At 40.7% G+C, this 26,359-nt stretch overlaps 1 protein-coding gene across 3 annotated transcripts in view; it reads right to left on the reverse strand.

Annotated features, from left to right (window-relative positions):
• Positions 1–26,359, reverse strand: part of GSPT1 (G1 to S phase transition 1) — a 93,158-nt gene that overhangs the window by 44,872 nt on the left and 21,927 nt on the right. For all 3 annotated transcript variants that reach the window (XM_053694569.1, XM_053694570.1, XM_053694571.1), the window contains 4 exons: positions 2,410–2,637; positions 2,230–2,263; positions 1,884–1,961; positions 1,542–1,722 (listed from right to left, as the gene is read on the reverse strand). In XM_053694569.1, coding sequence (XP_053550544.1) covers positions 1,542–1,722; positions 1,884–1,961; positions 2,230–2,263; positions 2,410–2,637 — 521 coding nt within the window. The remainder of the gene's footprint in view (positions 1–1,541; positions 1,723–1,883; positions 1,962–2,229; positions 2,264–2,409; positions 2,638–26,359) is intronic.

Consider the following 26,359-nt stretch of genomic DNA (forward strand, 5'->3'; position numbering starts at 1 on the left):
AAAGCTACTGCTAATTCGAAGTTCAGACTAAGTGCTATTAAATTGTCTTTTTATTATGCAAGTCTGCTATATTTACTGATCATTTCATCTGCTGTATTTACTGATCATTTAATAATGTATGCCATGAAGGAAAATTCAGAATATCCAAAAAAATACCAGAGTGAACACACAATAGTTTGTAGTTTACTTAAAGCGGGAGGATTAATATAGTATTTGAATGGCGACAATCCAAGCATAATTCACTTTTTTTAAACCACCAGATGTCATCTGCTGAAAATCATGATGCTGTGATTATAATAATTAGAGGCTGCTCTCCTTGAGCTAATCTATAGCAACATGGTTTATGTGCATGGAGAAAAAAATTATGAGTGTTACATAAAAAGTAAATGAATATGAAATACGACAACATGCAATATATATTTGCATGAAGAAAAGGTTTGTACACAGCTACCCATAGTCAAAGTTCCTCAATGGCTGATAAGGACAACTCCCCCTCCCCCCGGAACAAAAAACAACTTAAAACTTAAAATCCAAAAGGGTTTATTTTTTTAATTTATGCATCAGGAATAATTATTATTGCAAAGAGAACTGCATGCAAAATAAAAACTAATTATGTTAATAAAATATTAATTATTGTGCAGGCTTGGAGCACCTTGAAAAGTCGCTGGAATTTTGTTTCTTACTTTCCCTACTGTAACCAGAAACAGATAAACAACCACTTTACAGAATGCTGAGGCTCTTAATTCCACTGAATGAACTCCAGTCTCTATATGGGGGGGGGGGGGGGGGTACAAACAAAATAAATAACGAAAAGTCTAATGCAAAGTTTAACCATGCATAATCTAGCACTTAAAAAGTACCTTAACACTGTAATGTGTATTTTTCCAAAAAGCACAAGACACATTTTACAATGTCTTTTTGAATGCAAGTTAGAGGTGATGTCCTTTTAAAAAGGGACATAAAACAAGTTGGGGTAGAGACAAAATATAATATGTACTTTAATTACTTTACCTGCAAATTTATACTGCAGTGCCTCGTCATTAACCCTTTTTAGTTTCTGAATTGTACAGCTCTAACTCCCCCCATACAATTCCTTATATGGCTGTATCTAGCTCCACCTTTGCTTTGGTAGAATACAAGGCTTTGACACTTATCTGCTGGAGCAGGCCTAGAAGCAAATAAGCCGCTGTGAACTCTGTTGAAATACAATGCCTGTGTGTCTGATGCTAAACACTGATAAGGGAGAGTGGATCACACTAATACAGACAGCATGGCTATTTAACTAATTTAGCTTATTTTTGAAAAATTTAAAATACTTGCAAGCAATTTTTAAAATATTTTTTTATGTAGTTTTTACTTAATTAGCCCTTTTAGGATATACACAGATCTCAACATGTTTTATGTCCCTTTAAGCAATACGTTGCTACACTTGAGTTTAAGAACCCATTCGCCTACTGACGACAGGTTGTTGAAATCCATGCACTTTTTTTTTTTTAAATAAATAATTTTACTACTGGAGGAGAAAAAGCATATTTCCTTACCAGCACTGCCAGGTCAGCTTGAGAAGCGCCACCAATCATGTTTGGAACAAAGCTTTTGTGGCCAGGGGCATCAAGGATAGTGAAGTGTTTCTTTTCAGTCTCAAAATAAGCACGGCCGACTTCTACCGTTTTACCCTTATCTCTCTCTTCCTGGTTTGTGTCTAAAGCCCACGATAAATACCTGAGCAAATTATAGGGAAAAAAATGACAAGAGTCAGCTTTTTAACTGCACAAAAGAGAATGGCATTTTTATCAAGGTAACATCAATAGTGTTGGCTGATTTGGCAAATCCATAGAGGGGGGGAATCATATATATTTACAATAAAACATTAATAAAAATACCATGTTTCTCTGTTTTTTTCTTTAGCCTCTCTCTCATATTTCTCAAGTGTTCTCTTGTCAACCATACCAGTTAAATACCTAAAAACACAAAAATAAAAATGAATAGTTGCAAATTAAAGTGAAAATAAACAATCTGCTATACACCGAGGACAGGAAGCAGCTACTCAGAAAATAAAGCAGTTTGCATACAGTGGGCATCCTACTTGCATACTGTACTAATACAAATATATTCTTTAGTTTTATACATCATATATCATAAGCCCCACTAATACTAGTAACTAGTGCATATTTAACATACTTTTACTCACATGCAGATTACAAATTAGGTCTTCAAATTGTTACTTACATAATTTGTCCGCCAATGGTGGATTTACCAGCATCTGCAATAGAGAATTTGGTTATCTATATTAAGAAAATAGTTTAAATTAACACTATTCACAATTACAAGATGATACACATTATGTTTTAATTGCTCTATGTTGAGTTTTAGTTGGGTAAATAAGTGCGTTTGTCCTAGAGAACTTACCAACATGACCGATGAATACTACATTAACGTGTTCTTTTTTAGGGGCATCTGGTGGCGCCACAATAGCTTTGGGTATAGGGATTTCCTCCTCTTCCTCCATCATTTCCTGGGCACTTTCTTCAGTGGACCCTCCATCACCACAGAGCCCGCCTCCAGGTTCGGTTTCACTGGGCTCATCTTTGTGATCCCAGGACTCCTCGGGGGACATCTCAGTCTCACCATTTTCTACTATAGTAATGAAGAGGGAGAAAAAAAAAAAAAAAACTTAGAAAACAAAAATGTATTCTTACCTAATAAATTATTTTCTTTCCTGGCATAATTACTAGTGGGAATTCAACTCCTGGCCACCAGGAGGAGGATAAGAACACCCCAGAAAAGCTCCAAGTATAACACCCGGGGTGTATAGAGGTGCCTAAAGTAGCATAAGAGAAAAAGCCGTATTGAATTTAGACAAGGGTGAGTAGTGGATTCTCCATGCCAGGAAAGAAAAGAATGTCAGGCAAGCATGAATTTAGCTTTCTCTTTCTAATGGCATGGAGAGTCCACAAATCCATTCTAATTACTAGTGGGAACCAATACCCAAGCTAGAGGATAATGAATAGAAAGGGAGAGAGAAACAAAACAGGCAGACCTAAACTAAAGACACCACCGCTGGAACAACCTCTCACAAGGAAGCCTCAGCCGAGGCAAAAACATTGAACATTTTTAGAAAATGTATGCAACTAGAACCAAGAGGCCGCCTTGCAAATTTGCTCCACAAAAACAAAATTTCAAAGGCCCAAAAAGAGGAAACAGCCCTAGTTAAATGAGCCATAATCCTCTCAGAAGGTAGATGCCCTGCTGTCTCATAAGCCAACCGAATGACACTCCTCAACCAAAAAGAAAGAAAAGTTGACGTGGCATTCAGGCCCTTACGTCTGCCAGCGAATACAACATAAAGGGCAGAAAATAGACGAAATTCCTAGTAGCCTGGAGATAAAATTTGAAAGCATGAACCACATCCAGGTTGTGTGACAGTTGTTCTTTCTGGGAAGAAGGATTAAGACACAAGGAAGGGACAATAATATCCTGATTGATATTGTTGTCTGAAACCACCTTAGGAAGAAATCCCAATTTGGTACAAAGGACTGCTTTATCCACCTGGAAAATAAAATAAAGGGGAAACCTGCTTGCAAACACACATTCAAGGTGCAAGTAGCTGCAGCTGGTTTCAAACTGCAAATCTTCTGCTTGCTAGGAAGCTAACCATCAGGTTACTACAGCTGGCTAATCATACTGTAGAGCCGAAAGTTCTGAGACTCTACGAGCAGAAGAAATAGCTAGTAAAAACAGAATGCACAGGCTCAAACAGAGCCTACTGCAAAATACGAACAACAAGATTAAAAGTTCCAAGAAGGAACAACAGGATTGAACACAGGCCTGATTCTGAGCAGGGCCTGAACAAAGGACTGGACAGTTGAAAAGTCATTCAAACGATTTAGAATTAAAATAGAAAGAGCAGAAATCAGACCGTTCAGAGAGCTGACTGACAAAATCCTTCTCCAGACCCTCCTGGAGAGAGGCAAAATACGGGGTACTCTCACTTAACGCCAAGGAAAACCACGAGAATCGAACCATACTATGTATATGGGCCAAACCTTCAAGAAAATCCAGAAACCAGCTTATGAGCCTTGATCAAGGAGACCGAAAAGCCTTGTTTAAACAAAAAACTAGGCGTTCAATCTCCAAGAAATCAAAATTCAGAAATGATAGAATTGAATGTAGAAAAGGACCCAGAAAAAGGTGGTCCTTCCTAAGCGGAAAATTCCACAAGGGAGAAGAAATCATGACCAGGTCCGCAAACCAAAGTTTATGGTTTCTCACCCAAGGAAGGAGGGCAAACTGAGCAAAACGGAAAAAGGGATCGAATCACAAGGAACCCCAAAAGCATCCATCATTTATTGAGCTACTTGCAGATCTCTTAAGCTGGATCCAAATCTTGAGATATTTCTGGCAAAAGAGCCCACTCCCCAAGGAGAAACGTCTGCCCGCTCAGGAAATCTGCCTCCCAGTTGTCCACACCTGGGACGAGAATGGCAGAGAAGTGGCAGTTGAGAGACTCCGCCCACCGAAGGATGAGAGTCACCTCCTTCATTGCCAAGGGACTCCACGTTCCTCCCTGATGGTAGAGATAATCTTTTGTCCAATGGAAATTTGATTAACTGGATCCAACTCAGTTGGGGCCAGGCTATCAGAAATTGAGCATTGCTCCCAAGTCTAAAATACTTATTGGAAGGGCAGACTGAGTCCAGATTCCCTGAGCTCTGGGAAAGACCCCAAACTGCTCCCCTCATCGGGTTGTTTAGGGCAATCCTCAGATGTCCCCATTCCAGGGAGAGAAACCGCTACCTAAGACAAGTAGACCTGTAGAGAAAAGTGTAGAAGAGGAGTGTCGAAAATAAAAACTCAAGCTTGTATCAGCAGATCCCCAATAGGGGAAATAAAAGAATCTGATTTATACAAATTATATGTAGAAAAGGGATAAAACAAATGCTTCAATCCCTAAAAACCATCTTTAGAATGAATAGTAGAAACAAAGGCTAAGTCTACATAATGCTTATAATAATGTCCAGGATATACTTCTACTGTTAAAAAGATAGTGACAAACATGCAAATGTGAACAATCCCTAAAAAGGTACACATTAATATGTACAAAAGAAAAAAGATAAGCAGCAATATTGCTTATAACTATATCAAGAATCTCCCTCTACTGAAGACAGAGGGAGAATATATAGAAGTAGAAAGGTAATATAAGCAGATACACTGCATATAACAATAGCCAGATATATTTCAGAGGGACAAAACATTACAATGTTAATAATCCCTAAAGATATATATTTAATATGCAGAGCAGACAAAGGATAGGATAAGCCGATAGGATGCTTATAACAATGTCAAGCATATACAGCCATAGTAGAAAGAGGGATAAATCAAGGCAATGATACTAACCCCTAAAAACATATGTTTAATATGTACAGACGCCAAAAGAAAAGATAAGCATACACAATGCTTCACAATATCTAGCATATACTTTTTCATGAGTTATTTTTCTACAGTAAATGTTAATAATCCCTTAAAACATAGCTATAATATGCACAGCAGTCAAAGTATACGATAAGCAAACATAAAAGCCTATAACGATATCCAGAAATTCTACTGTAGAAAGATAGGGATAAAGCATGAAAAAGTTAATCCCTAAAAACAGACATATAATATGCACAGCAGACTAGAGATAAGATAATCAGGCAAAGTAGATATAATAACCAGTATATATTTTTACTGGAGAAAGATATGGATAAATCATGTAAGTTAATAATTCCCAAAAACATACATTGAATACGCACAGCAGACAAAAGATAAGCCAACATAATGCTTATAACAATAACCAGTATATATTACTGTAGAAAAAAAAGGGATAAATCATGTTAATGTTAATAATCCCAAAAATAGATTGAAGACAAAAGATAAGATAAGCAAATATGATGCTTATAAAAATATCCAGTATATACTTTCAGGTATTTGTAGACAGATTCCGCAGAGCTAAGTATAACAATAATAAAATACGCTTACTGTAGAAAGATAGGGATAAACCATGACAAGGGTAATCTCAAAACATACAGGCAATATGTACATCATACAAAAAACAAAAACAAGCAGACATAATGCTTATACTGCCCAGTATATACTTATACTGTAGAAAGATAGGGATCAACTAGAAAATGATGAGGATCCCTAAAAACACACATTTAAATCTGCACAACAGACATATGTAATAACCAGTAACCTCAGCAGATGGTGGTAAATAATTGGGAATCCCTGCTAGATAGAGCAGAGGGCAGAGCCGTTACACAATTAAAAGTGAATAACACACATTAAGAGCCATCAATATATTCAACAAAATTAAAAAACAAAAAAAAAAAAAAAACATCTGAATCACTAAAAAACACATTGTAAAAGTGATATAGCATATAGGAATAGCGCGCTCCAAGACCCACAATTGTGCCGATGAGTCTGCGCCAAACAGACCTGTGGTGGGAAGCATTAACCCCTCCGCCGCCTGTCTCCAGCTCTAAATAAAAACTGCACTACAATCGAGCAGTAACATCAGATATATACAAGTCAACCAGGCTATCTGTAGGTCTTACAAAACTGACCACTACGCAGGAGGACCTACTTGTGTACGGCACTGTAGCGTTCTGTTAAAGGCTGTTTAACTAGCCAAATGGAAAGTAACCCTTGGGTGCTAGCTAACATGGCACTCCCTACACATCCCCTAGTGTGCCAATGTATGGGATCCGTTACACCATCTCTTCTAGGCTAGAAACCTCTGGCATGAACGCTCATTTTAGGACCGATTTTTAGAAGGGAAGAAACTGAAAATCATTTACCCCAGTGAAAAAAAAAAGGGTAATAAAGATTAACCTTCAAACCCAGACACCCCTAGAAAGAAGTGTCTTGGTGTGCTAAAAAAACCATTACATAATTACTTCCCAAGTTCCCACATGGCCGGAGCTCCGGTGCCAATAAAGGGAAAAGGCTTAGCTACTGTCCCAATTATCCAGAGATATTATCTAGGAACTAACACACGCAGTGTAAAAGTAGTCTGTCTGGGATTGAACCACAGGTTCCATATAAAACAAATCCTTAAAAAGATTGTTATCACAGCTCTAAATGAGCTACTCCCCTATAAAACTAGCCAAACTTTAATCCCAACTTTGAAGAGATTATTACAATAATAGCCCCTAGAGACTAAGTTAAAGGGACATTATACACTCATTTTTTCTTTGCATAAATGTTTTGTAGATTTATATAGCCCATAAAGGTTTTTTTCAAAATAAATGTATAGTTTTGCTTATTTTTAAATGACATTGCTCTGATTTTCAGACTCCTAACCAAGCCCCAAAGTTTTATGTGAATACTGTCAGCTACCTTCTCCAGCTTGCTGCTGTTTGTGTAAAGGGTCTTTTCATATGCAAAAGAAGGGGGAGGGGGGGTGTCTTATTTGCCACTTGCAGTGGGCTTTCCAGCAACTTTTTAAACAGAGCCAAACTGACAGCTTCTAAGTAAGTTTTTAAACAGTTTTATACTGGATTTTTATATCAGTATCTGTGAATCTCATTCTTTATAGTAGTGTCTATTACATGCAGTTATATGAAAATGAGTGTAAACTGTCCCTTTAAATAGAGGAATTAACACCCAAAGTGCTGGACCTTCTCACCTAGAAGTGAAAAGCACTTACCTCTGGAGTTGAGCTGCAGGGCAGGTACAGCCTCTCAGGTATGACAGACTGACAGGGACTTGTAGAAAAAGAAAAGCAGAGTAACCAATCCTGGTTTTCTATATAGGGGTAGCATTCATGTTGGAAGTGGAGTAAGGACTACCTCGCCATCTTCCAACTGCTAAAAGCGACCATTACTCTTACTAAAGAAAATTATATATATTATATAGCCCCAATCCTTGCTTGCAGGGAAAATACCTAGAAAATGATTAAATATCTTCGGACACCATCTTCTCACATCCTCCTGATGTACAAGGCAAGAATGACTGGGGATTACCGGAAGTGGGAGGGATACTTCACAGCTCTGCTGGGGTATTCTTTGCCTCCTCCTGGTGGCCAGGAGTTGAATTCCCACTGGTAATTAGAATAGATTTGTGGACTCTCCATGCCATTGGAATGAAAACAATTCTACAATGACCAACGTTTCCACCACACAGATAATGTCTACTAGCCATCACCCAACTACATGGCTCCAACTTGTCCTCTCTATTGCACACTTTATCAATGTAGGAATTGCATCTCCTGAACAGGGCTTTGCCTATGTGGCTAACCGCTGCTAGGGTCGGTCATTTTATCATAACATGCTCTAATTATTCTGTAGTTTTCTTAATATTGTTTACAATGTGTGTAAATACTGTTAATGATATTTAAAACTTGATACACAACCAGTGAGTGAATCAGGAATGGTTCCTGCATGGTCCACAAATCACAGTGCTCTGATTGGGAGCTGCAAGTTTTAGAGCTTAAAAAGGGACACTGAACCCAAATTTTTTCTTTCGCAATACAGATAGAGCATGCAATTAAGCAACTTTATAATTAACTCCTATTATAAATTTTATTCATTCCCTTGCTATCTTTATTTGAAAAAGGCATCTAAGCTAAGGAACCAGCCAATGATTGGTTCAGAACCCTGGACAGCACTTGTTTATTGATGGGTGAATGTATCCACCAATCAGCAACAACCCAGGTTCACAAAAAATGGGCCAGCACCTAAACTTACATTCTTGCTTTTCAAATAAAGAAAATTTGAGAATAGGAGTAAATTAGAAAGTTGCTTGAAATTGCTGCTCTATCTGAATCACAAAAGAAAAAAATTGGGTTCAGTGTCCCTTTAAGGCTAGGACTTACCAAAGTACTACATTGTACACTAGATTTTTCTTTACATAAATGTTTTGTAAATGATCAATTTATACAGCCCATTTCAGTGTTTTTATAAAAATGTATAGTTTTGCTAATGTTTTAAGAACATTGTGCCGATTTTCAGACTCCTAACCAAGCCCCAAAGTGTCAGATGTATATACGCGTTTACAGTCAAACCTCATGCTATATTAGGAGCTTCCCAGTACGTTTTTAAAAAGGTTTTATACTGGATCTTTATATCAGTATCTGTGCATATTCTCCTTTATAGTAGTGTCTATTACATGCGGTTTTATGAAAAATGGTGTACACTGTCCATTTAATCCCTTTGTGTTAGCTAAACCAGTTATCAAGGAGTCAATGCTAACTTTACATGTTGTCACTAGAGCAATACAATTACATGTACTAGAATTATCAAAAAATAAAATAAAAACAAACTTATAAAACATGCCAATTATTAAACCTAAATGACGTATGTATGCATGTATGCATATATACATATATACATATATACATATATACACACACATATACATATACACACACACATACACACACATACATATATATATATAAATAAATAAAAAGACTGAAAACTGAACTGAATCCAATTTAAAAAACATACAATTGATAAAATAAATTGTATGATGAATAGAGAAATGCAAGTTTTTTTTTTTAAATACGGCTTCAAACCTAAAAATGGCATTGTAACCATATTAAGATTGTGCATTAAAAAAACATAATTTATGTAAGAACTTACCTGATAAATTCATTTCTTTCATATTAGCAAGAGTCCATGAGCTAGTGACGTATGGGATATACATTCCTACCAGGAGGGGCAAAGTTTCCCAAACCTCAAAATGCCTATAAATACACCCCTCACCACACCCACAATTCAGTTTAATGAATAGCCAAGAAGTGGGGTGATAAAGTGCGAAAGCATATAAAATAAGGAATTGGAATAATTGTGCTTTATACAAAATCATAACCACCACAAAAAAAAGGGCCGGGCCTCATGGACTCTTGCTAATATGAAAGAAATGAATTTATCAGGTAAGTTCTTACATAAATTATGTTTTCTTTCATGTAATTAGCAAGAGTCCATGAGCTAGTGACGTATGGGATAATGATTACCCAAGATGTGGATCTTTCCACACAAGAGTCACTAGAGAGGGAGGGATAAAATAAAGACAGCCAATTCCTGCTGAAAATAATCCACACCCAAAATAAAGTTTAATGAAAAACATAAGCAGAAGATTCAAACTGAAACCGCTGCCTGAAGTACTTTTCTACCAAAAACTGCTTCAGAAGAAGAAAATACATCAAAATGGTAGAATTTAGTAAAAGTATGCAAAGAGGACCAAGTTGCTGCTTTGCAAATCTGATCAACCGAAGCTTCGTTCCTAAACGCCCAGGAAGTAGAAACTGACCTAGTAGAATGAGCTGTAATCCTCTGAGGCGGAGTTTTACCCGACTCAACATAGGCAAGATGAATTAAAGATTTCAACCAAGATGCCAAAGAAATGGCAGAAGCTTTCTGGCCTTTTCTAGCACCGGAAAAAAATAACAAATAGACTAGAAGTCTTTCGGAAAGACTTAGTAGCTTCAACATAATATTTCAAAGCTCTAACAACATCCAAAGAATGCAACGATTTCTCCTTAGAATTCTTAGGATTAGGACATAATGAAGGAACCACAATTTCTCTACTAATGTTGTTGGAATTCACAACTTTAGGTAAAAATTCAAAAGAAGTTCGCAACACCGCCTTATCCTGATGAAAAATCAGAAAAGGAGACTCACAAGAAAGAGCAGATAATTCAGAAACTCTTCTGGCAGAAGAGATGGCCAAAAGGAACAAAACTTTCCAAGAAAGTAATTTAATGTCCAATGAATGCATAGGTTCAAACGGAGGAGCTTGAAGAGCCCTCAGAACCAAATTCAAACTCCAAGGAGGAGAAATTGACTTAATGACAGGTTTTATACGAACCAAAGCTTGTACAAAACAATGAATATCAGGAAGAATAGCAATCTTTCTGTGAAAAAGAACAGAAAGAGCAGAGATTTGACCTTTCAAGGAACTTGCGGACAAACCCTTATCTAAACCATCCTGAAGGAACTGTAAAATTCTCGGTATTCTAAAAGAATGCCAAGAAAAATGATAAGACACCAAGAAATATAAGTCTTCCAGACTCTATAATATATCTCTATAGATACAGATTTACGAGCCTGTAACATAGTATTAATCACAGAGTCAAAGAAACCTCTTTGACCAAGAATCAAGCGTTCAATCTCCATACCTTTAAATTTAAGGATTTCAGATCCTGATGGAAAAAAGGACCTTGTGACAGAAGGTCTGGTCTTAACGGAAGAGTCCACGGTTGGCAAGAGGCCATCCGGACAAGATCCGCATACCAACACCTGTGAGGCCATGCCGGAGCTACCAGCAGAACAAACGAGCATTCCTTCAGAATCTTGGAGATTACTCTTGGAAGAAGAACTAGAGGCGGAAAGATATAAGCAGGATGATACTTCCAAGGAAGTGATAATGCATCCACTGCCTCCGCCTGAGGATCCCGGGATCTGGACAGATACCTGGGAAGTTTCTTGTTTAGATGAGACGCCATCAGATCTATTTCTGGAAGTTCCCACATTTGAACAATCTGAAGAAATACCTCTGGGTGAAGAGACCATTCGCCCGGATGCAACGTTTGTCGACTGAGATAATCCGCTTCCCAATTGTCTATACCTGGGATATGAACCGCAGAGATTAGACAGGAGCTGGATTCCGCCCAAACCAAAATTAGAGATACTTCTTTCATAGCCAGAGGACTGCGAGTCCCTCCTTGATGATTGATGTATGCCACAGTTGTGACATTGTCTGTCTGAAAACAAATGAACGATTCTCTCTTCAGAAGAGGCCAAAACTGAAGAGCTCTGAAAATTGCACGGAGTTCCAAAATATTGATCGGTAATCTCACCTCCTGAGATTCCCAAACTCCTTGTGCCGTCAGAGATCCCCACACAGCTCCCCAACCTGTGAGACTTGCATCTGTTGAAATTACAGTCCAGGTCGGAAGCACAAAAGAAGCCCCCTGAATTAAACGATGGTGATCTGTCCACCACATTAGAGAGTGTCGAACAATCGGTTTTAAAGATATTAATTGAATTGTGGGTGTGGTGAGGGGTGTATTTATAGGCATTTTGAGGTTTGGGAAACTTTGCCCCTCCTGGTAGGAATGTATATCCCATACGTCACTAGCTCATGGACTCTTGCTAATTACATGAAAGAAAAACACATTGCATGTTTTATTCAGTAGACAGATGTTCTATTTGTATGAATTTGAGTTTTCATTAAAGGGACATTAAACACTAAATACATGCTAGATAGAATGATGCATTCAAAGAAAAGATTAGTCCATGACTAACATGTAGATGTATTTTTTAAAGTTTCATTAATTGTTTAAAAAGTGACAAAATAAGTGTAAAGTTTTAGTGTCTATAAAACACTGGGAGCTGCCATGTTGTAACTTGTGTTACCTTCTCTGCTGTGGCCAATTAGGGACAGTTTTACATAGGTCATTAGAGTGTGCAGCCAATGGTTGTGCTGGATTTAACAGTGTTCTGCACTTCCATTTCTAACAGGAACTGAAAAGCTCACAATTTCAGAATGGAATTACAGGCAAAGAGGACAAAATAAATAATGAAAGTATATTGCAGAGTTGTTTTATATATACAATTTATCATTTTATATTACCATCTCAAAGTGTTTAATGTCCCTTTAATGCCTTAAAGCAACCATCAGTGTGACTCATCTAGATTTAAATGAACTACATTTAATTAGATAAGCCTTTTGCAGCGGTAAAGAAAAGCATAACTAAAATGGAAGGCTACTTAGTCTCCTACAGTGAAAGAAAGATTACCACTGTACCACTTTTAATAGAATTTCAAAAGTTTAAATAAGGAAATTTATGCTTACCTGATAAATTTATTTCTTTTACGATATGACGAGTCCACGGATTTCATCCTTACTTATGGGATATCGCCTCCTGGTCAGCAGGAGGCGGCAAAAAGCACCACTGTAGAGCTGTATATATAGCTCCTCCCTTCCCTCCCACTCCAGTCATTCAACCGAAGTTAGGAAGAGAAAGGAAAAGCCAAGAAGCAGAGGTGACTGAAGTTAAACAAAAATAAAGACCATAAGTAAGGATGAAATCCGTGGACTTGTAATATCTTGTAAAAGAAATAAAGACCTGTCTTATAAAATAACAGGGTGGGCCATGGACTCGTCATATCGTAAAAGAAATAAATTTATCAGGTAAGCATAATAAATTTCCTTTTCTTTTACAAGATATGACGAATGAGAGCCACTGATGGCCGAGGATTGGACTGAAGGGATCGGCATGAGTACAGAATCTTTAATCTTCTAATCTACATCAAAAAGAGTTTCATGGATAGATAACCAATTGGAGTTCCCATGAAGGGAACCCTGGTCTATGGAACTAGCAAACTCTACTCCAGATTCAACTTCCACACATGAGTCCTCAGGAAGGACAGGACAATGTCGGTATAAGACTGAGACAGTTGATAAGACGCCTGGATCAGAATATCGTCTAGAGAAAAAGTCCCTGTCACGTCCTGCGGTCCTAAAACCGCCAGCAGAAAAAAAAAAAAAAAACAGAACCATCGTGAAAGTCTGGGTGCTGTGGCCAGACCAAAAAGAACATGAAGATATGTGGTCTATAAATCTACCAATATTAGAACTGGAACAATCACTCTCAGGTCCGAGAGGTGGCCTACGCAGCGCAAGGACGACTCTACTTATCTGATTCTCAAGACAAACTAGAAAGCAGAAACTGCCTCAGAGGAAACATCTGAGCCTGAAACTCGAGTGAGAACGGGAAGCCTGCCCTCCGGACCGAAGTGTGTTCCTGATGCAACAGCAGGCTATGCGTTTACCAAGATCTTAACCATAGAACACAGTCATAACTAAGGCTCTATCAAAATATACCAAGAGCTGGAATAGGGCCATCAAACACTCCCAGCGTGATAACTGGAAGGGAGAAGTGCAATAAATGAATTAACCAATATGCCGCCACACCAGCAAAGGGCACAGATGGTCGTCCATAGGAAACCCTGGAGACTGTTCCATAACTAAATGGAACCCATTAGAACCATCCTCTAGGGATAGCTAAATTCCCGTAGTGATTCTCAAAACCACTCCTCCCCCAAGGAACGTCGCCCAGCTTTGTGGCTGACACGGCTAAGGGAAACTGTAAATGCAGAACGCCCAAGGCACCAAGTCCATCTGAAACAGAAATTCTCAGCAACATGGAGAAACCATCAGAATAATAATTCTAAACCCTATGTAAAACATAGAATGTCACATAACCCCGAGCGGAGTGTGAAATGACAGGCAGGGTACTGCTAAAATGGTCATCCAGCACCTGGATACGAACCAACAACCTTTGTGCTGCAAAGCCACAAAGTTAACCACTAGGCTACATCAGCTCCTTTAAAGTGCTTCTAATCACCTATAAGGGTCTCAAAGCGATGCTCATTTTATCGACCCCGGAAGGATGAAAGGTAGAGTAGACATCGCCGGGATCGAACCTGCAACCCTTGGGTAGCTACAGAGCTTAGCCACAGTGCATTACTATGCTGAGCTATCTGTCCGGCCTCTTGGTCTGGGGAAATAAGTGGCCAGTTAACAGACTCCCAAAAAGCAATTGCCAAAAAGGGAATAACTGTTCTTTCAATCTGAAATTTGACTCTAGGCATGAGTAAGTTTGTCTCATCCTCAGTCCTAAGAGATGAACTAACAAAGAAAGACAGCTGAAAGTCATTAAATACAATGCCCACATGACAAGACATAACTGTCTCTTAAAGTCTTAAAGAAACTCATGCTTGTGAAAGTTCGTACAATCCTACGTCACAAAGGATGAATGAACAAACAAACACAGCCGCAATTCCTGTAATAAAATTAATACAGAAAAAAAATGTTACTGTCTCTTTAATTTTTAAAAGAATGAATTATTTCTGTTGTGCAGAAGCCAGCCAAAAACAACAAACACTGCTGCAAAAAGACATCGCTATGAAAGGCCAAAGCAATGTTTTAGCTAGGAACCACAGAGCACTGCCTGTGGGCCATAAAGTTTAGGGCAGCATAAATTTTCAAGGAACACCAATAGGAGAACCTTGTGGCATAACCTGGCAATTGGTAACAAACCCCCAAACAGCAATTGTTGTCTTAAGGGAGTAAGATCATCTTAATACATTCTTCACATAAAAAACGGTACTGTTCCTTTAAATGTGAAAAAATAACGCCATACTTGAGTGCTCTTGTTTCATCCTATAATCACAAAAGATGAATAAGCAAAGAACAGCTGAAAACCATTTAAAAAAAAAAAAAATGTACGCAGAATAAACGTTACTGGTCCTGTAAATCTTAAAAGGAACTCCATATTTTGCGTGCTGTTTCATCCTACGTCATTAAAGGATGAATTTAACAGATAAACATTTGCACAGTAAAACATTTTACTGACTTATCAAAAATGTAAACATGTATAGTGAAAAAGGAAACTTTCCTCTGTTCCTTAACGTAACTGTCTCTTTATTGTATGTAAATACCAAACAGTGTAAAGCAATAACATAGTTAATCAGCATTAGGATGCCGAGGTGCCTTCCGAGATCGAAACCTAACTCTCAGAGTAGGACATGGTGATCCGGAACTACACCGCAAACAGGAAGACAGACTCCGGTCCTAATTACGCTATAATATATTGACACTGCGTAATAGGACCAGTGACTGCACACTTCCTCTTGCGCAGTTGAAATACTCCGGAAGAGAAGGGGAAAAAAAGGCGCACAATGCGAACGCTGCCTCCCCAAGGACCGCCCGTCATGGGCGTTTACAAAAATGGAAGCTCCCGGGCGGCATGATGTACTATGGCCGCCGGGAGAAAAATGCCAATGTAAAGTTGCTCCAATGAGAAATTAAATCAATTGCCCCTCCGGATAAAAAAAACCCATAAATAAATAAGGCAGTCATCTCCCGGTCGGTATGATTTTTATGTAACCGCCGGGAGATGCGACACTGCAACTCTTTACAATGTCCCTCCTGATTGAAAAAGAAGAACAGCAAAAACCATGCTAGTAAGGCTCAATAACGCTCGCAGAGAGCAATGTCATAACAGTCATCTCCTGGGTAGTATGTCTGACTATGCAACCGCCGGGAGATGCGTGACAAGTGAATGTGCTTGTAGCTGCCAACTATAAACTCTTAAATGTAAAGGAGATAGTATACTAGCATAAAATATAAAGTGCCCATACCCTAAAGGCTTCCTTATATTTCCCATACACAGCGTGAGTGGCCAAATACTTCTCAGTCTTTCATTTAACCCCAGAAAAAAAAATCAGCACTTAAATCACATACTGCAGCAAAGGCAGCACCCAGGTGTGTGAAGTCCCATTTCTTCACATGGCCCTGTGGATTAAAAGAAAAAAACACTGAGAAATAGCCCTCAGATTTTTCTAGGTTAGGGCAGCAACAGTATCTGGGAGGCGCAGTGAGAATTATGTCCCACAAGTTCCCATTGCCTTAAAGCCACTAAATGCTTCACTTTTTTTGTACCGAAGAGATTGATCTGGTCTAGGCTACAGCCTATAGTAAAAATAGCACACTTTGGCACTATTTTAAAAAATAATAAACTCTTGATTGAAGAATCTAAACACCTCACTTTACCTCTTCCTATCACTAACACAGGCAAAGAGAATGACTGGATTGGGAGGGGAGAGAGGAGCTATTTATGCAGCTCTGCTGTGGAGCTCTTTGCCTCCTCCTGCTGACCAGGAGGCGATATTCCCATAAGGATGAAATCCGTGGACTCGTCATATCTTGTAAAAGAAATAAAGACCTGTCTTATAAAATGACAGGGTGGGCCGTGGACTCGTCATATCGTAAAAGAAATACATTTATCAGGTAAGCATAAATTTCGTTTTCTTTTACAAGATATGACGAGTCCACGGATTTCATCCTTACTTATAGGATACAATAACAAAGCTATAGTACACGGATGAAAGGGAGGGACAAGACAGGAACCTAAACGGAAGGCACCACTGCTTGAAGAACCTTTCTCCCAAAAACAGCCTCAGAAGAAGCAAAAGTATCAAATTGTAAAATTTGGAAAAAGTGTGAAGAGACGGCCAAGTTGCAGCCTTGCAAATCTGTTCAACAGAAGCATCATTTTTAAATGCCCATGAGGAAGCCACAGTAGAATGAGCCGTAATTCTTTCAGGAGGCTGCTGTCCTTCTGTAAGAGTGGATGATATAACTGCATCCATATCCTGCAGAGTGAATGAAGTGGACGCGGTTGAGGAACACGGCGTCGCTTGGGTGGGCATTAAAGGTTGTGACGCTTGGGGAGAAAGCTGCGTCATACCCGATTCTCATCAGTCTGAGAAGCATCCTTAGACATACTTGCATTAAAGAAAATTTGTTCTTTACATTTGTAAAGCCCTCTCAGTACATGAGGGACAAAAGGTAATAGGGGGTTCCACATTGGCATCTAGACACAGAGCATGTACTCTCCTGAAGTTCAGCCATGACAAACTAGCAATAGCAATATTGTTCGTTTTATACTAAAAATTCAACTAAATTTAATAAGCAAACACTGTTAGAGAAGTTGCTGAAAAACGGGTGTACTGTCTCTTTAAAAAGTAAAATCAAATATGCGTTTGCCGCTTCGCAATAAAACTGCAGTAATTTGGAAGCACTCAAATACTTTGAAAAGTTTATACTGTAAGTGTATGAACGATAATTACAAAATTTGGCCTTTAACCCTTTGCATCTTGCCACAGTTCTGCTGTGGTGCCTACCTGCCCCAATCGAACACTGACTAGACGTGGAAACGGTGCTCCTAAAACTGCTTGTGATGACTGAACCCAATCGACTTAGGCCACACCGGAGCATAGACACATGCTGCTCCAAGACAGGCTCCTAATAATAAATGCGCGTCTGAGCACGCAAATCTCTAAGCCCCGCCCATTGTGGGCGCAACCAAAAGTCCCTGGCTAGAGAAGAACCGCATGGGAAATGAACATGTCTGTGTATTTTAAACAAGTACCGCTAACCACCAATGTGTCCCCTCACAATAAACACACATATTCTGATATTTGCCATAATATAGAACACTTTTGCCGCGCATGCCACAAACCCCAGCGTCACTCCATAATAAAAGAATAGCCACCGGTTAACCCTTTATTAGGCCACTGATCATCCAAATAAAAAAGGCAATACTTATGCACATAACTCGACCCTATGCAAAAACGATTACCCCTTCCCTGTACCGGGAGTGTCAGTCTATTCTGAGATACTTCAGTCTCCCCAGAAATAAATGCTGAATGCTCAATGCTGAACGCAGTATGAAGCTGTCCCACACAATGAAGATGTTCCTTTTCCTCACCTTCAGCACATCAGTGGGAAACAGCAGATATTATCTAAGACCCTGGTTAAGACCATCAGCAGGGCATCAACCAATACGGGAGCATTTTAGTAGAATAAAGATCTCCCCTGTTCATTGCTAAAAAGCCAGAAGCTCTAGCCCTGAGAAAAAACATAATTTATGCTTACCTGATAAATTTATTTCTCTTGTAGTGTGTTCAGTCCACGGGTCATCCATTACTTATGGGATATATTCTCCTTCCCAACAGGAAGTTGCAAGAGGATCACCCAAGCAGAGCTGCTATATAGCTCCTCCCCTCACATGTCATATCCAGTCATTCGACCGAAACAAGACGAGAAAGGAGAAACTATAGGGTGCAGTGGTGACTGGAGTTTTAATTAAAATTTAGATCTGCCTCAAAAACAAAGACAGGGCGGGCCGTGGACTGAACACACTACAAGAGAAATAAATTTATCAGGTAAGCATAAATTATGTTTTCTCTTGTAAGTGTGTTCAATCCACGGGTCATCCATTACTTATGGAATACCAATACCAAAGCTAAAGTACACGGATGATGGGAGGGACAAGGCAGGAACATTTTAACAGAAGGAACCACTGCCTGTAGAACCTGTCTCCCAAAAACAGCCTCTGAAGAAGCAAAAGTGTCAAATTTGTAAAATTTTGAAAAGGTATGAAGTGAAGACCAAGTTGCAGCCTTGCAAATCTGTTCAACAGAGGCCTCATTCTTAAAGGCCCAGGTGGAAGCCACAGCTCTAGTGGAATGAGCTGTAATTCTTTCAGGGGGCTGCTGTCCAGCAGTCTCATAGGCTAAACGTATTATGCTACGAAGCCAAAAAGAGAGAGGTGGCCGAAGCCTTTTGACCTCTCCTCTGACCAGAATAAACGACAGAGAAGAAGTTTGCCGAAAATCTTTAGTTGCCTGTAAGTAGAACTTCAGGGCACGGACTACGTCCAGATTATGCAAAAGACGTTCCTTCTTTGAAGAAGGATTAGGACATAATGATGGAACAACAATCTCTTGATTGATATTCCTGTTAGAAACTACCTTAGGTAAAAACCCAGGTTTAGTACGCAGAACTACCTTGTCTGAATGAAAAATCAGATAAGGAGAATCACAATGTAAGGCAGATAACTCAGAGACTCTTCGAGCCGAGGAAATAGCCATCAAAAACAGAACTTTCCAAGATAACAGCTTAATATCAATGGAATGAAGGGGTTCAAACGGAACACCTTGAAGAACTTTAAGAACTAAGTTTAAGCTCCACGGCGGAGCAACAGTCTTAAACACAGGCTTAATCCTAGCTAAAGCCTGACAAAAAGCCTGAACGTCTGGAACTTCTGCTAGACGTTTGTGTAAAAGAATAGACAGAGCAGAAATCTGTCCCTTTAACGAACTAGCAGATAAACCCTTTTCTAAACCCTCTTGTAGAAAAGACAATATCCTAGGAATCCTAACCTTACTCCATGAGTAACTCTTGTATTCACACCAATATAAATATTTACGCCATATCTTATGGTAAATTTTTCTGGTAACAGGTTTCCGAGCCTGTATTAATGTATCAATAACCGACTCCGAGAAACCACGCTTTGATAGAATCAAGCGTTCAATCTCCATGCAGTCAGCCTCAGAGAAATTAGGCTTGGATGGTTGAAAGTACCCTGAATTAGAAGGTCCTGCCTCAGAGGCAGAGACCATGGTGGACAGGACGACATGTCCACTAGGTCTGCATACCAGGTCCTGCGTGGCCACGCAGGCGCTATCAGAATCACTGATGCTCTCTCCTGTTTGATCCTGGCAATCAGTCGAGGCAGCAAACGGAAAACGGTGGAAACACATAAGCCATGTTGAAAACCCAAGGGGCTGCTAGTGCATCTACCCGGACCCGTAACAAGGAAGCTTGGCGTTCTGGCGAGATGCCATGAGATCCAGTTCCGGTTCGCCCCAACGAAGAATCAGTTGGGCAAAGACCTCCGGGTGAAGTTCCCACTCCCCCGGATGGAAGGTCTGGCGACTTAGAAAGTCCGCCTCCCAGTTCTCCATGCCTGGGATGTAGATCGCTGACAGGTGGCAAGAGTGAGACTCTGCCCAGCGAATTATCTTCGAGACTTCTAACATCGCTAGGAAACTCCTGGTTCCCCCTTGGTTGATGTAAGCCACAGTCGTGATGTTGTCCGACTGAAATCTGATGAACCTCAGAGTTGCTAACTGAGGCCAAGCTAGAAGAGCATTGAATATTGCTCTTAATTCCAGAATGTTTATTGGGAGGAGTTTCTCCTCCTGAGTCCACGATCCCTGAGCCTTCAGGGAGTTCCAGACTGCGCCCCAGCCTAGTAGGCTGGCATCTGTTGTTACAATCGTCCAATCTGGCCTGCGAAAGGTCATTCCTTCGGACAGATGGACCCGAGACAACCACCAGAGAAGAGAATCTCTGGCCTCCTGGTCCAGATCTGAGTAATCCCCATTCCACTGACTTAGCATGCATAATTGCAGCGGTCTGAGATGCAGGCGCGCAAATGGCACTATGTCCATTGCCGCGACCATTAAGCCGATTACTTCCTTGCACTGAGCTACTGATGGGCTTGGAATGGAATGAAGGACACGGCAAGCATTTAGAATTTTTGATAACCTGGACTCAGTCAGGTAAATCTTCATCTCTACAGAATCTATAAGAGTCCCTAGAAAGGGAACCCTTGTGAGTGGTAATAGAGAACTCTTTTCCATGTTCACTTTCCACCCATGCGACCTCAGAAAAGCTAGAACTATCTCTGTATGAGACTTTGCATTTTGAAAACTTGCTTGTATCAGAATGTCGTCTAGGTACGGAGCCACCGCTATGCCTCGCGGTCTTAGTACCGCCAGAAGTGAGCCCAGAACCTTTGTAAAAATTCTCGGGGCCGTAGCTAACCCGAAGGGAAGAGCTACAAACTGGTAATGCCTGTCTAGAAAGGCAAATCTTAGGTACCGATAATGATCTTTGTGAATCGGTATGTGAAGGTAGGCATCCTTTAAGTCCACTGTGGTCATATACTGACCCTCTTGGATCATGGGTAGGATGGTTCGAATAGTTTCCATTTTGAACGATGGAACCCTTAGGAACTTGTTTAAGATCTTTAGGTCTAAGATTGGTCTGAAGGTTCCCTCTTTTTTGGGGACCACAAACAGATTTGAGAAAAAACCTTGCCCTTGTTCCGTCCGCGGAACTGGGTGGATCACTCCCATTACTAAGAGGTCTTGTACACATTGTAGAAATGCCTCTTTCTTTATTAGGTTTGTTGATAACCTTGACAGGTGAAATTTCCCTTGTGGAGGAGAAGCTTTGAAGTCCAGAAGGTATCCCTGAGATATGATCTGCAGCGTCCAGGGATCCTGGACATCTCTTGCCCAAGCCTGGGCGAAGAGAGAAAGTCTGCCCCCCACTAGATCCGTTTCCGGATATGGGGCCCTTTCTTCATGCTGTCTTAGGGGCAGAAGTAGGCTTTCTGGCCTGCTTGCCCATGTTCCAGGACTGGTTGCCTTTCCAACCCTGTCTGTAACGAGTAGCAGTCCCTTCCTGTTTTGGAGCGGAGGAAGTTGATGCTGCTCCTGCCTTGAAATTACAAAAGGCACGAAAATTAGACTGTTTGGCCTTTGATTTGGCCCTGTCCTGAGGAAGGGTGTGACCCTTACCTCCAGTAATGTCAGCAATAATTTCTTTCAAGCCGGGCCCGAATAAGGTTTGCCCTTTGAAAGGAATATTAAGCAATTTAGATTTAGAAGTCACGTCTGCTGACCAGGATTTAAGCCATAGCACTCTGCGCGCCTGGATGGCGAATCCGGAGTTCTTAGCCGTTAGTTTGGTTAAATGCACAACGGCATTCGAAACAAACGCATTAGCTATCTTAAGTGCTTTAAGCTTGTTCATAATCTCATCCAATGGTTCTGTGCAAATAGCCTCTTCCAGAGACTCAAACCAGAATGCCGCCGCAGCAGTGACGGGCGCAATGCATGCAAGGGGCTGTAATATAAAACCTTGTTGAACAAACATTTTCTTAAGGTAACCTAATTTTTTATCCATTGGATCTGAGAAAGCACAACTATCCTCCACCGGGATAGTGGTACGCTTAGCTAAAGTAGAAACTGCTCCCTCCACCTTAGGGACCGTCTGCCATAAGTCTCGTGTGGTAGCGTCTATTGGGAACATTTTTCTAAATATCGGAGGAGGGGAAAAAGGCACACCGGGTCTATCCCACTCCTTGTTAATAATCTCTGTAAGCCTTATAGGTATAGGAAAAACGTCAGTACACACCGGTACCGCAAAGTATTTATCCAGCCTACATAATTTCTCTGGGATTGCAACCTTGTCACAATCATTCAGAGCCGCTAACACCTCCCTTAGGAAAACACGGAGGTTCTCGAGCTTAAATTTAAAATTTGAAATTTCTGAATCCGGTCTCCCTGGATCAGATCAGTCACCCACAGAATGAAGCTCTCCGTCCTCATGTTCTGCAAATTGTGACGCAGTATCGGACATGGCTCTCGTGTCATCAGTGCGCTCTGTCCTTAACCCAGAGCTATCGCGCTTGCCTCTTAACTCAGGCAAGTTAGATAATACTTCTGTCATAACATTAGCCATATCTTGCAAAGTGATTTGTAAGGGCCTTGATGTACTTGGCGCCACAATATCACGCACCTCCTGAGCGTGAGGCGAAGGTACTGACACGTGAGGAGAGTTAGCCGGCATAACTTCCCCCTCGTCTGGTGATAATTTCTTTACCGGTAAAGACAGACTTTTATTTAAAGTAACATCAATACAATTGGTACACATATTTCTATTGGGCTCCACATTGGCTTTTAAACATAATGAACAAGCAGATTCATCTGTATCAGACATGTTTAAACAGACTAGCAATGAGGCTAGCAAGCTTGGAAAAACAGAATTTATGCTTACCTGATAAATTACTTTCTCCAACGGTGTGTCCGGTCCACGGCGTCATCCTTACTTGTGGGATATTCTCTTCCCCAACAGGAAATGGCAAAGAGCCCAGCAAAGCTGGTCACATGATCCCTCCTAGGCTCCGCCTACCCCAGTCATTCGACCGACGTACAGGAGGAAATATGCATAGGAGAAATCATATGATACCGTGGTGACTGTAGTTAGAGAAAATAATTCATCAGACCTGATTAAAAAAACCAGGGCGGGCCGTGGACCGGACACACCGTTGGAGAAAGTAATTTATCAGGTAAGCATAAATTCTGTTTTCTCCAACATAGGTGTGTCCGGTCCACGGCGTCATCCTTACTTGTGGGAACCAATACCAAAGCTTTAGGACACGGATGAAGGGAGGGAGCAAATCAGGTTACCTAAATGGAAGGCACCACGGCTTGCAAAACCTTTCTCCCAAAAATAGCCTCTGAAGAAGCAAAAGTATCAAATTTGTAAAATTTGGCAAAAGTGTGCAGTGAAGACCAAGTCGCTGCCTTACATATCTGGTCAACAGAAGCCTCGTTCTTGAAGGCCCATGTGGAAGCCACAGCCCTAGTGGAGTGAGCTGTGATTCTTTCAGGAGGCTGCCGTCCGGCAGTCTCATAAGCCAAACGGATAATGCTTTTAAGCCAAAAAGAAAGAGAGGTAGAAGTTGCTTTTTGACCTCTCCTTTTACCAGAATAAACAACAAACAAAGAAGAAGTTTGTCTGAAATCTTTAGTGGCCTCTAAATAGAATTTTAGAGCACGGACTACGTCCAAATTGTGTAACAAACCTTCTTTGAAACTGGATTCGGGCACAAAGAAGGTACAACTATCTCCTGATTAATATTCTTGTTGGAAACAACTTTCGGAAGAAAACCAGGCTTAGTACGCAAAACCACCTTATCTGCATGGAAAACCAGATAGGGCGGAGAACACTGCAGAGCAGATAACTCAGAAACTCTTCTAGCAGAAGAAATTGCAACCAAAAACAAAACTTTCCAAGATAATAACTTAATATCTACGGAATGTAAGGGTTCAAACGGAACCCCTTGAAGAACTGAAAGAACTAGATTAAGACTCCAGGGAGGAGTCAAGGGTCTGTAAACAGGCTTGATTCTAACCAGAGCCTGAACAAACGCTTGAACGTCTGGCACAGCTGCCAGCCTTTTGTGAAGTAAAACAGAACGCAGAAATCTGTCCCTTCAGGGAACTTGCAGATAATCCCTTCTCCAAACCCTCTTGTAGAAAGGATAAAATCCTAGGAATTTTTATCTTGTTCCATGGGAATCCTTTAGATTCACACCAACAGATATATTTTTTCCATATCTTATGGTAAATTTTTCTAGTTACAGGCTTTCTAGCCTGAATCAGAGTATCTATTACAGAATCTGAAAACCCACGCTTTGATAAAATCAAGCGTTCAATCTCCAAGCAGTCAGTTGGAGAGAAACCAGATTCGGATGTTCGAATGGACCTTGAACAAGAAGGTCCTGTCTCAAAGGTAGCTTCCATGGTGGAGCCGATGACATATTCACCAGGTCTGCATACCAAGTCCTGCGTGGCCACGCAGGAGCTATCAAGATCACCGAAGCCCTCTCCTGGTTGATCCTGGCTACCAGCCTGGGAATGAGAGGAAACGGTGGGAAAACATAAGCTAGGTTGAAGGTCCAAGGTGCTACTAGTGCATCTACTAGAGTCGCCTTGGGATCCCTGGATCTGGACCCGTAACAAGGAACCTTGAAGTTCTGACGAGACGCCATCAGATCCATGTCTGGAATGGCCGATAATTGAGTTATTTGGGCAAAGATTTCCGGGTGGAGTTCCCACTCCCCCGGATGGAATGTCTGACGACTCAGAAAATCCGCTTCCCAATTTTCCACTCCTGGGATGTGGATTGCAGACAAGTGGCAGGAGTGATCCTCCGCCCATTGAATTATCTTGGTCACTTCCTCCATCGCCAGGGAACTCCTTGTTCCCCCCTGATGGTTGATATATGCAACTGTCGTCATGTTGTCTGATTGAAACCTTATGAATTTGGCCTTTGCTAGATGAGGCCAAGCTTTGAGAGCATTTAAATATCGCTCTCAGTTCCAGAATGTTTATCGGGAGAAGAGATTCTTCCCGAGACCATAGACCCTGAGCTTTCAGGGGTTCCCAGACCGCGCCCCAGCCCACCAGACTGGCGTCGGTCGTGACAATGACCCACTCTGGTCTGCGGAAGCTCATTCCCTGTGACAGGTTGTCCAGGATTAGCCACCAACGGAGTGAATCTCTGGTCCTTTGATCTACTTGAATCGTCGGAGACAAGTCTGTATAATCCCCATTCCACTGTCTGAGCATGCACAGTTGTAATGGTCTTAGATGAATTCGTGCAAAAGGAACTATGTCCATTGCTGCAACCATCAATCCTATTACTTCCATGCACTGCGCTATGGAAGGACGAAGAACAGAATGAAGTACTTGACAAGAGCTTAGAAGTTTTGATTTTCTGACCTCTGTCAGAAAAATCCTCATTTCTAAGGAGTCTATTATTGTTCCCAAGAAGGGAACTCTTGTTGACGGGGAAAGAGAACTTTTTTCTATGTTCACTTTCCATCCGTGAGATCTGAGAAGGCTAGGACGATGTCCGTATGAGCCTTTGCTTTTGACAGAGACGACGCTTGAATCAGGATGTCGTCCAAGTACGGTACTACTGCAATGCCCCTTGGTCTTAGAACCGCTAGAAGGGACCCTAGTACCTTTGTGAAAATTCTCGGAGCAGTGGCTAATCCGAATGGAAGTGCCACAAACTGGTAATGCTTGTCCAGAAAAGCGAACCTTAGGAACTGATGATGTTCCTTGTGGATAGGAATATGGAGGTACGCATCCTTTAAATCCACCGTGGTCATAAATTGACCTTCCTGGATGGTAGGAAGGATCGTTCGAATGGTTTCCATTTTGAACGATGGAACCCTGAGAAATTTGTTTAGGATCTTGAGATCTAGAATTGGTCTGAATGTTCCCTCTTTTTTGGGAACTATGAACAGGTTGGAGTAAAACCCCATCCCTTGTTCTCTTATTGGAACTGGATGAATTACTCCCATCTT

Source organism: Bombina bombina, chromosome 11 (assembly GCF_027579735.1).
Source record: "Bombina bombina isolate aBomBom1 chromosome 11, aBomBom1.pri, whole genome shotgun sequence".
Classification (NCBI taxonomy): domain Eukaryota; kingdom Metazoa; phylum Chordata; class Amphibia; order Anura; family Bombinatoridae; genus Bombina; species Bombina bombina.